Here is a 15,180-nt window from a genome sequence, read left to right on the forward strand (position 1 = left end):
AAGTCTTTTATAAACCTTCTGTAAAAACCTGCATGCCCTAAGAAACTTCTAATGCCTTTAACAGTGGTAGGAGGGGGTAATCCTACTATAAGATCAATTTTAGCCTTATCAACTTCTATTCCTTTAGCAGTAATTTTATGTCCTAAAATAATTTTCTCGGTCACCATAAAATGACATTTTTCCAATTACCAGATTTGTTTCTTCACATCTTTTAAGTACCAAAATTAGATAATAAAGACAATCTTCAAATATTTTACCAAAGAGTGTGAAATCATCCATGAAAATTTCAAGAAATTTTTCAGTCATATCTGAAAAAATTACCAGCATGCAACGCTGAAATGTAGCAGGAGCGTTACATAGTCCAAATGGCATCCTTCTATAAGCATACGTACCTTGGGGGGCATGTGAATGTGTTTTTCTCCTAATCTTCTGGAGCAATTGGTATCTGATTATACCCAGAATATCCGTCAAGAAAATAATAAAAACCATGGCATCCAACTCTTTCAAGCATTTGGTCAATAAAAGGCAAAGGAAAACGATCTTTCCTTGTGGCATCATTAAGTCATATGTAATCAATACAGACTCTCCATCCTGTGACAGTTCTAGTAGGTATGAGTTCATTATTTTTATTTTTTACTACTGTCATACCTCCTTTCTTTTGTACTACCTGCACATGACTTACCCAAGGGCTGTCAGATATCGGATAGATAATACCTGCTGCTGAAAGTTTTACCACTTCTTTCTTGACAACTTCCTGCATTGCTGGATTAAGTCTCCTTTGGAGTTGAACTATTGGTTTGTAATTTTCTTCCATGAGGATCCTACACGTACAAATAGCTGGATTGATTCCTTTGATGTCAGCTATAGTCCACCCTAAAGCTCTTTTATATTTTCTCACGACTTCTATCAGTTTGTATTCTTGTTCCACAGTCAAAGAAGATGAAATGATTATTGGAAATAATTCAGGTTCAAGAAAAACATATTTCAAATGAGAAGGAAGATTTTTGAGTTCAATTTTTCTGATTCTTTTTTCAGTGTTTCAGCTTCTTCTCTAATTGTGAGATTTTTATCACTTGTGGTACCTGACCTGACCAAGCATCTTTCCAATGAATCAGTAATCAATTGATTATCCTTGAATTCATCTACAAGGCCATCTAGTAAATCAATTTGAAAACAAGAGGATGATGACTCATTCCCAGGAAATTTCATCATTTTTTGCATGTCAAAAATTACTCTCTCCTCATCAACTCGTAATATTAATTGTCCTTGATGAACATCAATGATCGCTCTTCATGTTGCGAGAAATGGTCTACCTAAAATTAATGATACCTCAGCGTTTTTTTCCATTTCAAGTACTATAAAATCTACCGGGAAAACGAATTTATCTACTCTAACGAGGACATTTTCAATTATTCCTTTGGGCCTTTTAGTATATTGATCAGCTAATTGAAGAAACACACCAGTATCTTTCCATTCACCAAGTGATAATTTTCTAAAAATTAAAAAGGCATTAGATTTATTGAAGCACCCGAATCACATAATGCTTTTTCAAAGTGAGCACCTCCCACAGTACAAGGAATTGTAAAACTTCCTGGATCACCCAGTTTCTGTAGAAGCTTATTCTGAAGTATAGCACTACATTTCTCTGTAAACTTAACCACTGAAACTTCTTCTAATTTTCTTTTACTTGACAAAATTTCTTTGAAAAATTTAGCATATGAAGGCATTTGTGTCAAAGTTTCTGTGAAAGGTATGTTAATGTAAAGTTGCTTTAAAATATCCAGAAACTTTGAAAACTGTCAAGCTTTTTTCTTTTCATTTTTTGGGAAAAAGGGAGGGGTACAGAGTGAGGATTTGTCATCAATTTATTTTTTTGTACCTTTTCTTCTTTATCTTTTTGTTCTTTTAGAAGTTCTCAGTCTATTTTATTCTTACCTTCATTTATATGTTCCACTTCTTGTGGCTTTCCTTGTCTATCTGCATATGGATTATCAAGAGTTTTACCTGACCACAGAGAGATGGCTTTGAGGTGTTCCTTTGGATTTTTCTCGGTGTTGCTTGGTAGATCACCTTTTATTTGTCCAGACATGTGGGTTGCTAATTGGCTCATCTGGATTTCTAAATTCTTGATGGTTGAACTTTGACTTTCAACCTTCTCGTCAGTAGCCTTAATGAATTTGTACATCATGTCTTCATGACTTTGCTGATGAGCTCTTTGGGGCGGTTGTTGATATTTCTGGAAATCTTATTGCCCTCTATTTTGATTTTGAAAACCTGGTGGTCCTTGCACCTGTCGCTTTTGATTGAAAAATCTTTGAGGATTTTCAGCACCATTTGGATTACTCCATTGGAATCCCAGATGTTTTTGTGCCATGGGACTACCGAATGGATAACTGGTTCTATAACTAATAATATTTACTTGTTCTTCATTTTGCGTTGAAGCTTGGCACTCATGATTGGGATGATTACCTCCACAAACGTCACAATTCTCGTGTTGAGATGATGATTGAGTATTTACCTTAAAGGCCTCAACTTTTTGTGTCAGAGTTGTAATTTGTTGTGCTAATGAATTCCAAGCTTCAACCTGATTGACTCATGCTGCTTTCTTAACAATCATCCTATCAGAGGGCCATTGAACAACATTTTCTGAAATTTCATTGAGCAATTGCATGGATTCTGCAGTAGTTTTGCTCATTATGGATCCTCCTGATGCTGCATCAATAACATTTCGAGCAGAGGGTTTAAGACCATGATACAAAATATATAAGATATCAGGATCTTGGATACCATGGTGTGGGCATTTTCTTAACATTGCTTTTAATCATTCCCATGCTTGGTATACAGATTCAGAATCTGTCTACATAAAATTATTGATTTCTTGCTTCATTTTAAATATTTTTGCAGGTGAAAAATATTTATTAAGAAATTTCTGAGTCATTTGGTCTCATGTAGTGATTGAACCTCTTGGCAGATTTCGCAACCATATTTTGGCTTCACCTTTTAATGAAAAAGAAAAAATCTGCAACCTGATAGCGTCTGTTGTGACTCCATTATACCTGCAAGTTTCAACTAATTCAAGAAAATCAATTAGATGAGTGTGAGGATCTTCACTCGCATCACCAGTAAACTGACATGACTGTTGAATGGTTTGAATCAAGCCTGTGCGAATTTTAAAGTTATTTGCTGCAATTGGTGGTCTTCTCACACTTGATTCTCCTTCAAAATGATCCGGCCTTGCATAATCTCTGAGTATTCTATCACGTCGTGGAGCTACCTCATCAAACTGTTGTTCTACTTGATGTAGCGGGAGTTGGTTGTTGTTAAGTTCTTCGTTCTCCATTTCTTCTTGTGAAGAAAGTTTAGGTCGTGATACATGTTCTTTTCGCAATAACAGCAAGGATTTTTCAATTTCAGGATCGTATTCAACTAGTTCTCTTAAGGAGGAACGGGTCATACACTTCCTGAATTTTTTTTTTTTTTTGCACAAAAATCAAAATAATTAGAAAATAAAATCTCAAATTAGTAGTAAAATAATTAATCTTGTAGTAGATTTTTGCCAATCCCCGGCAACGGCGCCAGAAATTTGATGAGTTTCTGGTGTATGTATAGGTTTTGCTCGTACTCTGTCAAATAATATTATAGAAAGATGTCGAACCCACAGAGATTGGTTTATCTATTCTACAGACTTTTTTGTTTTAATTACTATTTGAGAAAATCAGAAAGAGTTGATTTGTGAATTAACTAACTAAAAATGCATGAATAGAGCAATAGAAAATATTTTGTTTCTTACAAATATAATAAAAGGTGTTGGGATCCTGACTTCACTTAATATTTTAATTATATAATAGATATACCTATTCTTCAATTTCTATTTCTCACAAATGTATAAATGCCTCTCTCGATTATATTTATATATTATTACTTAAGTTGAACAATTAATTGTACACATCTCGGTTACACAAAGTAATCGACAAAATAGTAATATTACAGAGCCAGAAATATATACTTGAACTAAAGCATACTCTTTTTTAGTAAGTCCCTTTCGGTTTCCCTACTTGTTATAACTGATTACTACAATATTTGCCTCTTTCGATTACAAATAAGTATAAAATCAATTTTAACATCTATTAATACCAAAATTTACTATATTACTTCTTCCGCCTCTTTCGATTACAGAATTAGTAAGAAGTTAATATGTAGTACGAAATAGATAGATGTTACAAATTAAATGACACCTAACTATAAAGCAGATAAGATTTAAATAAAAAGCTTCAGCTCAGGCATGTGAAATTGAGGAATAATTTACTATTAGATAAAAATATTAAGATCCGTCATTCTCCCAACACATGATAGGCTACTCCATACTGGAGCTAGTATTGCTAATGAAAATATTCTTGTCCATTAGATAATAAAATAGAAAGAAATATTCAGAAAGAATAATTCTCCCTATTTAATTAAAAGCGGGGTATAGAGTAATTTTCAAAGTTAAAATTTATTAGGAACTAGAAACAAAAGCCACTGTAATGACTGGGCAGAAATTTAAAGTACTGAACAACTAACTGAAATGAAAAGGAAAAGCTATGAAATGGATTCAGTTGTCTACTCAGCTCTCCTTCTCTCGACGCCCGTTCCGAATTTCTGAGACGTCCATTTTATAACCACTCCATAACTAGTTATGCTTTGGTTATGAGTTTCGTTATGGGTTGATTATGGATCTTAGTCTAATACAGCATGTCTACGTGTCTTAACTACTTATGTGAACTGTGTGCAGCATGCTTAGTGAATTTTCTGCTTCTTCCTTGACGGGTACTTAGTCTAAATCGTAAGATTTCATGATGTAGTTGTATTTCTATTATTTGCGCTGTATATTTACTTTGGGACTACGTAACGGTATTCCGGGAGATCCCCTTGTACTGCATATTTACTTTGGGACTATGGAACGGTATTCCGGAAGATCCTCATATACTGCATATTTACTTTGGGACTACGGAACGGTATTCCGGGAGATCCCCCATGTCTTGCATATTTACTTTGGTACTACAGAACGGTATTCTGGGAGATCCCCTTGCACATTTACGTTTGGGACTACGAGACGGTATCTCGGGAGATCCCTTGTTGTATTTCTGTGTATTGAGTTGTTACCTTCTATGAATTCTTTCTTGTTAAATTTCAGTCTTTATTTTACTGCGCTATTTCATTCTTGCCTTACTTTATTGTCATATTCCAGTAGGGCTCGGACCTGACCTCGTCACTACTTTACCGAGGTTAGGCTTGCACTTACTGGGTACTGATTGTGGTGTACTCATGCTACTCTTCTGCACATATTTTTCGTGTGCAGATCCATGTGCTCCTTATCAGCCGCACTATCAGTGAGTCGGGATAGCTTTGGAGAGTTCAAGGTATATCTGCCGCATCCACAGACCTCGGAGTCCCATTTCTACTCTTCCTCATGTCCATTATCTTCTGTATTTTTTTTTTTTGATAGATTCTGATGTATAGAGATACTAGACTTTTCCTCCTGTAGTTTGTGATTCACGATGTTCCGGTTTTGGGATTGTTGTGTATTTTTGAATAGTTGGTTAAATTTATATTTTTATTTCATTATTCCGCAAAAATATTAGGCTTACCTAGTTATAGAGACTAGGTGCCGTCACGACGTCGAACGAAAGGGGAAATCGGGTCGTAATAGCCCGGTAGCATTTAATGGAGAATATTCTACAGCATTAAGTACATTGCTCGTTACAAGAAATTTGGCATTTATGCTCACTGTTACATCTTCATCAATGGACCTCATAATTGACATTAAAGAAGGGCACGATCCTAGGACCTCCTTTCCTAGACGTAGCTATAAATAGTGAGCTCCCGCGGTTATCATTGTAAGGACAAGAATTTTCTGGCAAACTAATACTACAATCTACTCAAAGCTCTAATCACTTTTACCTTCTTATTTTATGTTCTTATTCTTATTACTATTGCACCCAGAGGCTTCACAACCAAAGTCTTTATTTCTGTCATTTCGTCCTCCTATCAAGGCTAAGTATTATATATTTCTTCAATTACCTTGTTGTTTCAAGATCGAATTAATTCACTTACCTAGAAACCACGTATAAATTTAACTGTACCGTTTTACGGGTAAACACCATTAAATTTCATCTTGTGTCAAAGGAAAATTAAGCAATTTTTTCGATTTTGAAAAAACAAATCTCGCATGCATTTAAGTTAATCCTTTCATGCGACCCGTTATATTCATTCTTTTTTTTTTTTAAATGCGGTCCCTATATTACATTTAATAACAAAATAATAAATAGAAAAGCCCTATAGTTATGTATGGCACAAGGTGCATATGCATGTAAAGGATTTTTGCTCGGACAATTATAAACCATAAGCTAATTAGAAATAAATCACTTATTTAGTAAAGGGGGAAAATGTAAATTGCTCGAATTTTTTAAAGTGCAATTTTCCTTTCCACGTTACTCTTTCTGTCATTTTGACATGACTTTTCGTAGATTTTTTGACCTACCAACACAAAAGGCGCTGGCTCACTTTGAAATCATGAATAATCAACAATTAAATCATGATTTAAAAAAACTAAAAATAATGTTTAACAAGTTCATATCCTTTCATAAACTATTGTTGACTAGTGATGACAAAACGGACACAAAAAAAAATAGTTATTTATCCATATTATTCACTAAAAAATTGGTTGGATAATGAACTTTTTAAAAATAGGTCAAATATGGATAAAATTCATATTATCCACTTAAAAAATGGATAACCAATGAGTTTAACTTTTACATTAAAGACTCAAATTGGAAAATTTTCAAGTTTGAACTAAGAATTCTCCAAAAAATGATCATTCAACAAGCCATGAATAATATGAATATCCATATTATTCGTCGGTTAATTAATCTATTTTCTATCCATATTAAATATTGGTCGGATTGAATAATTTATCCGTTTTTATATTATTCACTTTCGACCCATCCATATCTAACCCGACCCGCTTGTTTTCCACCCCAATTGTTGACTAAGAGAAGTCTCACTTCACCCATCAACCACAGCATTGGAAGCCCGTGATCTAATTCTAGTGTAAAAAATAGCCTGACTCACAAGTTTTTTGACTGTTAATATTTAGCCACCATTTAAAATATAATTGACAAATACTACCTCTATTCCAAATTAAGTCACTTTTAATTTTATGAGTCAATTTGACTAATTTTTTAAGTTAAATTAAATTAGATCAACTCAAATTTTTTAATTAAAATTTAGATATTAAAAAAAACATAAGAAAAATACTATAAATTACAATTCTTCTCATGTCAATATTATGAAAAAATATATTTTAAAATATTGATCAAAGTTCAAATAGTTTGAATCTCAAGAAATGAAATGTAACACATAATTTGGGACGGAAGGACTAGCCATATATGCGAAAATTAAAGGGGTATTATCACTTTTAGACCGCGCCAGAAACTATTTACATTCGATAGTCGAAAAAGTATATAAAATTTGTATAATTTTTGTATATAGCATACATAAAGTATATATATATATATATATATATATATATATATATATATATATATATATATATATATATATATATATATATATATATATATATATATGGTTATTATTTTAAGAGTGACTATACAACGTCATTTCCCAAAATAAAATTTGGACGACACCAAGCGTAAATTCTTGCCCATTTTTGTTCTTATATTCTAGCAGCCAAGACGGAATATTTGCAATTTACCTTTACTATGCGTCACAGCCAAGATGGGATTATTGGACCCTCTTGCAATTTATTGACCTTTCCTCTCAACGTTTTGTGCTCAAATTCAAACTCGGACAAATGCAGCCATTGACAGATTTCTGTGTAAATTTCACTTAGACTTCAAAAGTCCTCATGACAAATAAGTACTAGCTATCTCTACCTAAATGTTCCACTATACATACCATTATAAGAACTAAAGCTAACATAACAAGAAGTTCATATATAACATCCTTTTGCGAACTATTTGCTTAATAAGAAATTCTGCACCGCCATCGCCTCTCTGCTCCGCCATTATTACTGGCGTTAGGAGGATGAAGGGGACGATTTCGGACGAAATAGAGGTGAATGTACCTGCAAATGTAGCATGGGAACTCTATGGCACGTTACATCTATCTAGGTTTATTGTGCAAGAGTTGCCTACTCTTCTTGACAAAGTTGAAGTAATTGAAGGTGATGGTAGTACTGGAACTGTCCTCAAAATCACCTTTCCTCAAGGTAAAACCGTACACAAATTGGTCTATTGTGTTTTATTTACTCATCTCCTATTTTAGATTTTACTGATCTCTTGTGAAAAAGGTCATATAAATAAAAATCAAATGGACTATGAAACATGATGAGGGCTAGCTAGCTCACTTGGTAAGCTAGGAACTTTCCGCAGTTGAGGTGAACGGTTTAAACCCCACCAATAACGTAGCATCGTCTCCCCTTTCTCCTCCCTTCCCTAATGTAATTTTAAAAAATAAAAGAAAATGGACGACGAAACTAAATCTCCCATGTTTACCTATAGTATTAGAACAAAATAATTTATTCATTTGGTGATCAACATCACAAATCCATCTTTTTTGAGTCGTGGGTTTACCGGAAACAACCTCTCTACCCTCACAGGCAGGGGCGGATGGTTGTCGGGTTCATCTGAACCCAGTACTTTCGATATAGAGTATAAATTTATATGTAAAAATTCATTAAAATTACAACAAATAGTAGGTCCGAACTCATACCTTCAAAACTACAGTGGGTTTAATGCTAAAAACCTTAAAAGTTGAACTTCATAGAATCTAAATCCTGGTATCCGTTTCTGCTCACCGGGTAGGGGCAAGTCTACGTATACACTACTCTCCACATACCTCACTTGTGGACTTCACTGGGTCTGTTATTGATGTTGTTGATCAACATCATAAAGGGGCATCTAATTAAATGTATTTATAATATTGATCATGTTTATTTTCTTAAAATAGGTACACCAGGAATACCCTATTTCAAGGAGAGACTCAATATAGTGGATAATGAGAAAAGATACAAGCAGTCTGAGGTGATTGAAGGTGGATATGTTGATCTTGGCTATATCTTTTATGGAATTCGGTTTGAGGTGATTGAGAAAGATGAAAATTCATGTATTACAAAATTTACAGTGAGTTATGAAGTGGAAGATGTGAAGCTTGCAAATCATGCATTTACCATGGTTGAGCCACTGCAGACTGTCATTAAATCTGCCAAGACTTATTTAATTACCAACTCAAAGAATTGAGTCTCTCATCTCATCTAATCAAGAAGATCAAATTTCTATTTCTGTCAAATTCAACTGTTGTTCAGCTGGCTAGATTGAAGAAACTTCCAATATTGGTTTGATGCAAGAATAACATTATCATCTTCTTATCATTTAGCTGTCCTTTTTTCCCATTTTAACTTCTAAAGAAGTTCCACTGGATCATTCTTCTCGTCAAAGTTGGTGATCGTTGCTTTGTTTAATTTGTGTGAACTCAATTTTTCTCTTGCATGAACGAGTTGAATGAATCTCTTATGGATTTTAATAATCACGTTTCAGTTGTATAACATTAAGTATGGTCGATTTCGATTTTAATGGTGTTAACGTGGCCTATAAGTCACGGATTTAAGTTATAGAAGCAACCATTAATACTAGCATTAGGGTAGGTTGTCAGTATCATACCTCTTAGGTTGCGTCCTTTCCCGAACCTTGCGTGGAACACAGTGACGAAGCCAAAAAAATTTACGAAAGATGTTCAAAATTTAATATACACATAAAAAAATAATATTTGACTTATATATACAATATAGGTTTCTATATACATAATATAATTTTTTGATGAAGGATGTTCGGTTGACCACCCTTCGAAGTTCGATGTATGTGGTTACGCCACTAATAGAACGCAAAATACTTTGTACACGGAGATAACCTTTTTGGTATGGCTGGGATGTAAAACACTTTTTACAGTTACAATCACCTTGGTGTAAATGGATCAAGATGAAGATTTATTTAACAAGGAGTAAACAATGAACCATCATGAGGTTCAAATCAGCTAATTAAATGAGAAAACTAATTCTGGAATATAAGCCAATTAGACTCTTGCTGCATCTTCAAGCAATTTGCTCCAGTTACAAATATTCAACACTGAGTTATGAGTATAAATTTTGATAGTTATCAAAGCAAAGAATAAAACCACAAGAAACTATGTTCCTGTTGGTTTACTAAATCCAACCTTTTTGGTGGAAGAATTTATTTTGTTTGAGTATAATATAAGGATACTTCCTTTCCAAATCAAACTCCAATTTAAGCCTCCACCAAGAAAGCTTTTTATTACTATTATTGTTAAGAATTGAGTATCCAGCAACAAGAAAGTGTTGTACAAGTATTTACAAAAAAGATCTTCACTGTTGCAAGTGTAAAGAACTCAAAAAGTCTATCATGGCTTCTATGTCAGACATCTGCCTTTGCACCTCGGCCGCACCCATTTATTTCCTAGTGCACTTTTTTGTGGCCAAGGATACTAAGGGAGAAACACATACTTTTGATCTTGTTGATGGACAAAAGTATGTGTTTTACCCTCATTATCCTTGGTCTCAAAAATACTGCACTGAAAAATAAGTGCGTGCGGCCGAGGTGCTAAGGCAGAGCAAATATTTCTAAAAATGCTCAATTGTCGGACCAAAGGAAGCTCATTACAATCTTCAAAAGCAACTTTAGAAACTAAAATTTCAGAACACTGTAGTCAATATTCTTAAAACCAAAAGCCATTAACATATACATAAAAAAAAAGGTCATTCTCAGAAAGACCACACACAGCGGGACTAACCTCATATTGGAGATTTTAACCTGAACAGAATGAGTAAAAACCAAAACACAAGAAAATGGAGCTCTGAACTACTTTTTTCCAACCAAAATATACATGTATTCAACATGACAAATGATGGTGGTTGGAGCACATGCTTTGAACATATTGTATCCTATTAATGATAGAATTATTTTTGAGCAATCAGTAAATATATAGACTTGTCAATGTATCCATAGAAATAGTGACGGGTCACTTACCAGTGATTTACTTTAACACTTATCCAGCCGTCAAATGTTCAAGGTATAAAAACTTGCGTAAACTTTCTTTGGAGCAAAGGAACCATATGTTCCCTTGGTCGTTGATAATGTTAAGAGTGAAAATTTTCCCTGTGCATTGTAAGAGCACATCAGGGAAACCTGAGTACCCGAAGAATATACACTGCGGGACCATATAATATGTAATTTTCTGTACTGTTCTGATTATAGAAAAACCTTTCTGCCAATTCTTACTGTGCAAAAATGAATCTGCAGAAGATAAAGACCAAACAAGGAACCAACAAGCAACATGAAAGCAATTTTGATTTCTTGACAATAGCCAAAATCTGCAAATGCTTACAAATTCCTAAATGCTACATTTTGAAACTCAATTAACTACAACCATATACATACATACATCTCCTTACAAAAATGTCAATTGCACAAAAGAGGCATTCCCATCTTCTACTAAATGGAATTTACTCAGAAAAATAGAGATTGATCAGCAAATGTCAGGAAGTATTTGACATGACATAGTTTAGAAAAGAGAAAACCTTTGCCATTTGGACCTAAATCTTCCGTGCAACAAAATTGCTCGCCAAAAGAAAAAGAAAAACTCAAATACAATTTCCATAATGCACTTTAGAACTAAAATTTCACAACAGTCTAATCACTCTTTGTAAAGCAAGAGGCTTTTAACATACACAAAACAAAATCCAAAACAATGGAAACTGGCATCAAATACAATCTTCATAATACACTTTGGTTGGGATGGGGCAACTAGCTAGATAAACAGAAGAAAGCTTGTTTAGGTAGCCAATGATGGACAACTAGCTGGTTGGGGTTTTTGGTTGGGATGGGACAACTAGCTAGATAAACAGAAGAAAGCTTCGATTCGAATTGAAGTATGATGAAAGTGGATGCATGAAAGATTATGCAGTAGAGTCTAACATGTGATGGCCTATCAAGGAAATTCCACATTTTACAAGTTAGATGCCAATCCCAGTCTTCTTAAATTAATTGATTCAGCAAGGACATTAAAACATTGCCACAGAGAGAGATTTATTTCACTGATTAACAAAGATCATTTTCACAAATCCACGAGTAATTCTCCAGTGCGGAGTTGGTTTATGACTTTGCGAAGTAGTTTAAACACATGCGCGCGCACATACTATTGAGGCAAAATAAAAATCTAACAAAAGCTTCAAACTCTAGAATTGCTAGTAGTTTCCACAAATCCATTGCTATAGATGGACGCATGTATTGGTCTCAAATTCGTTTTGATTTTTAAAAGAGTAAGTACATAGATCTCAGCAACAAGAGCGTGCCGGTAAGTAATTACAAGAGGGCTACAATTACGAAATGTGTAATGAGATAAGAAAGTCAATCATGGCACCTACGTAATTTAATAAAGCTGTGTTACTCCAAAAAAATTGAGAAGATATACATCTTATTGGGCTCGACTTCTTCTGCCATAAACTCAAGAACCTCTTTTAATGGTTGGTATGATTTTTATGGTGGGCTCTAAAAAACTTATCTTTCTTGAGTTTTGAACTAGCACGTTTACCAAACTGTCGGGACTTTAGTTTCTGGTAAAAATTTTAAAGAATCTCAAACATGAACCTCCAGGCTGAGATTAAGTTAATAAACGTTTTGCATAACTCTGCTTACAGCTGCTTTGGTTGATAGCTTAAATAACTCCTTGTTTAGTGTTCCAAATACTCTTATGCTCCTATTAGGAAACTCCCATAAACCAGTGACAGGGGAAGATTAGGAAATCAGCATTCTCTCAATATAGATCTATTTAGTTCAGACTCCTTTAACCCTGGTGTTCATGGTTCTTCTCCCTATTTTCTGAACCATGACAAATCTAATTAACTGGCATCACCTGTGACCGTGCATTTTGTCTCGCCGTAAATGGAATGACTCTGTCTCTATTAGTTATGTTGCACCCCCGACCTGAGTCCCCATGACCGCTTTTCCTGACTCGCAACCCATTTGGTAGGCAAACTCAACAAGCCCAAGCTGGCTTCTTAGGAAGCCTTTTTTCCATTTAGCTACCAAAGTTCCAGTCAAGTTCTTGTCCACTGGTTGAACATTCAGTAACAGCCATTTTGCCTGAAATAGTGCAAGAGACGGCAATTCTTTAGCAGGTGTAGATCGGAGGTGGATTACCAAAGTTCCAGTCAAGTTCTTGTCCACTGATTGAACATTCAGTAACAGCCATTTTGCCTCAAAATAGTGCAAGAGACGGCAATTCTTTAGCGGGTGTAGATCGGAGGTGGATTACCAAAGTTCTAGTAGAGTTCTACTGTATAATTTAAAGAATCAAATAAAATAGGCTGCCCTTTTTATTTGATGCACAACCATATTATACATATTCGCATAGGTGTTCAAGGCAAAATGAAGAGTACATAGCCTTATACATACTTGCTTATGTATATCCATTTCCCTCTTTCCCATTTGTATGCAATTTGCCTAAAACTAAGTAAGCAAGAGAAATTATTTTCTCCTATTTTTTTATTAAAAAAAAGTTAGAGCAACGTAAGCAAGAGAAATTATAAACAGAAAGTTTCAATGCTTTAATTTCCAACACCAAACAACACAAATGTTCTTCCAAAATTGAACACATTCTTCAGATTAACTATGAAATTAAATGTTCAAAACACTAATTTACCCAGTTTCAGAAAGTATTTGACATGTAAATTGGCATATAATTTCCAAAAGATAAAACCTTTAGGATAATGCCATTTGACCTAAATCTTCCAGGAACAAAAATTGCTCCATACAATATTTGTAATGCACTTCAGAAACTGAAATTGCTGAAAACTCTAATCAATATTTCTAAAACAAGAAACGTAAACTGAATATAATCTCAGGTTAGAAATGGAAACTGACCTCGGGTTAGAGATTTCAACCGAATAAAAAAGCAAAATCCACGAAAATGGAGCTATGGAAAAATGTTTTAAAAAAAAAATTGGACCATTTCTCGATTTGTGCGTGTCTGCGCACGGGCCATGCTTACTTGTTAGGGTTTTGATAGATAAACTGAAGAACGTTTCTTTACTTCGCCGATGAGGGAGAGTTTAGCTGATTGAGATTTCTTGTTGGGCTGATCTTTTGCTTGTTTCTTCTTCTTTCCGGTCCAGCTGAATGAAGCCTAGTTGTGCCTGGGCGTAAACATTCTCATAAATGGGCCGGCCTGACAAACTTCTTTTCATGAGTATTTACTAGTACTAGGAATAGAAAGGGAATTTGGCATTTGTGTATCAACTTAGCCTACTAATTGGTGAAATAGCACGGGCTAGTCTGTTTTCGGACTGGTAATTGAAAAATAGCCAGTATTTGCAAAGTCATTGAAAAATAGCTACTATTTTACTGCAACACGGAAAGTTCTAGCATAATATACTGGAGATTGGAGCACATGTGTATGAACTTCCAGCATATTATGTTATATACGGGAACTCCATCATATTATGTTGGACGTTTACATGTAAAAAAAATCGAACTCCAGTATATTATGCTGTAATATTTTTCAAATTTTGAACAGTGTTTTCGTTCAGATTTATCTTTATATGAAAAGTGGCTAAATTTCGATTACTTTTGAAACTATGACTATTTTTTAATTACCACTTGTAAATCTGGCTACTAATTGGCTACAATTAATCTATCTATTTTTTATTTATTAATATCAAGTAGCATATAAATATATATTACAATGGCAGTGTATATATTCAATTATATATTTGAATTGGGCTATTACAAACTTATAGGAAAGATCACAAGCTGCTCAACTTGTCATAATGGTTTATGTAGAATGTATATATATCAATTGGATTGAAAGAAATCAGAATCTTTTAGCGTAGAAGTAGAACTTGAGATAATATTGCAAGAGGAAAGTGTTTGTAATGTTAGAGCTCCCCCTGGAGTTAGAAATATTGTACAACAACTTATGTTCTAGAAGTATATTAAGATTTTGATTTTTGATATTTAGATAGCAAGTTGTGACAGTTTAGCTATCGTTTTGTATTGATTTCAAAAATATTAGTTACCCAAAAATAAATTGAACGATGGATTAAGA

At 34.1% G+C, this 15,180-nt stretch overlaps 1 protein-coding gene, 1 long non-coding RNA gene and 1 other non-coding gene across 3 annotated transcripts; 2 read left to right on the plus strand and 1 right to left on the minus strand.

The window, feature by feature from the left end:
- The first annotated feature begins 2,783 nt into the window (after nucleotides 1–2,783).
- LOC142173118 (small nucleolar RNA R71) lies at nucleotides 2,784–2,890 on the plus strand. Its single transcript, XR_012702548.1, has one exon. It is a non-coding gene; the product is annotated as a small nucleolar RNA R71 (small nucleolar RNA).
- A 5,062-nt stretch (nucleotides 2,891–7,952) lies between these two features.
- Nucleotides 7,953–9,499, plus strand: LOC107823422 (norbelladine synthase-like). Its single transcript, XM_016650061.2, has 2 exons — nucleotides 7,953–8,272; nucleotides 9,013–9,499. Exons 1-2 carry the CDS (start codon nucleotides 8,089–8,091, stop codon nucleotides 9,300–9,302), a joined length of 474 nt encoding a protein of 157 aa, XP_016505547.1. The 5' UTR covers nucleotides 7,953–8,088; the 3' UTR covers nucleotides 9,303–9,499.
- A 1,895-nt stretch (nucleotides 9,500–11,394) lies between these two features.
- On the minus strand, nucleotides 11,395–14,290 carry LOC107823418 (uncharacterized). The gene is made up of 2 exons (XR_012701839.1): nucleotides 13,998–14,290; nucleotides 11,395–13,217 (listed from the first exon to the last, which is right to left on the minus strand). It is a non-coding gene; the product is annotated as an uncharacterized LOC107823418 (long non-coding RNA).
- Between the last annotated feature and the right edge of the window lie 890 nt (nucleotides 14,291–15,180).

Source organism: Nicotiana tabacum, chromosome 18 (assembly GCF_000715075.1).
Source record: "Nicotiana tabacum cultivar K326 chromosome 18, ASM71507v2, whole genome shotgun sequence".
NCBI classification, from domain to species: Eukaryota; Viridiplantae; Streptophyta; class Magnoliopsida; order Solanales; family Solanaceae; genus Nicotiana; species Nicotiana tabacum.

Bases quoted from the DNA above. Each gene is read 5' to 3' on its own strand.
- LOC107823422 (XM_016650061.2), top strand. From the start codon at position 8,089: ATGAAGGGGACGATTTCGGACGAAATAGAGGTGAATGTACCTGCAAAT. The intron at 8,273-9,012 runs GTAAAACCGTAC...TTCTTAAAATAG, and splicing joins CAAAATCACCTTTCCTCAAG to GTACACCAGGAATACCCTAT.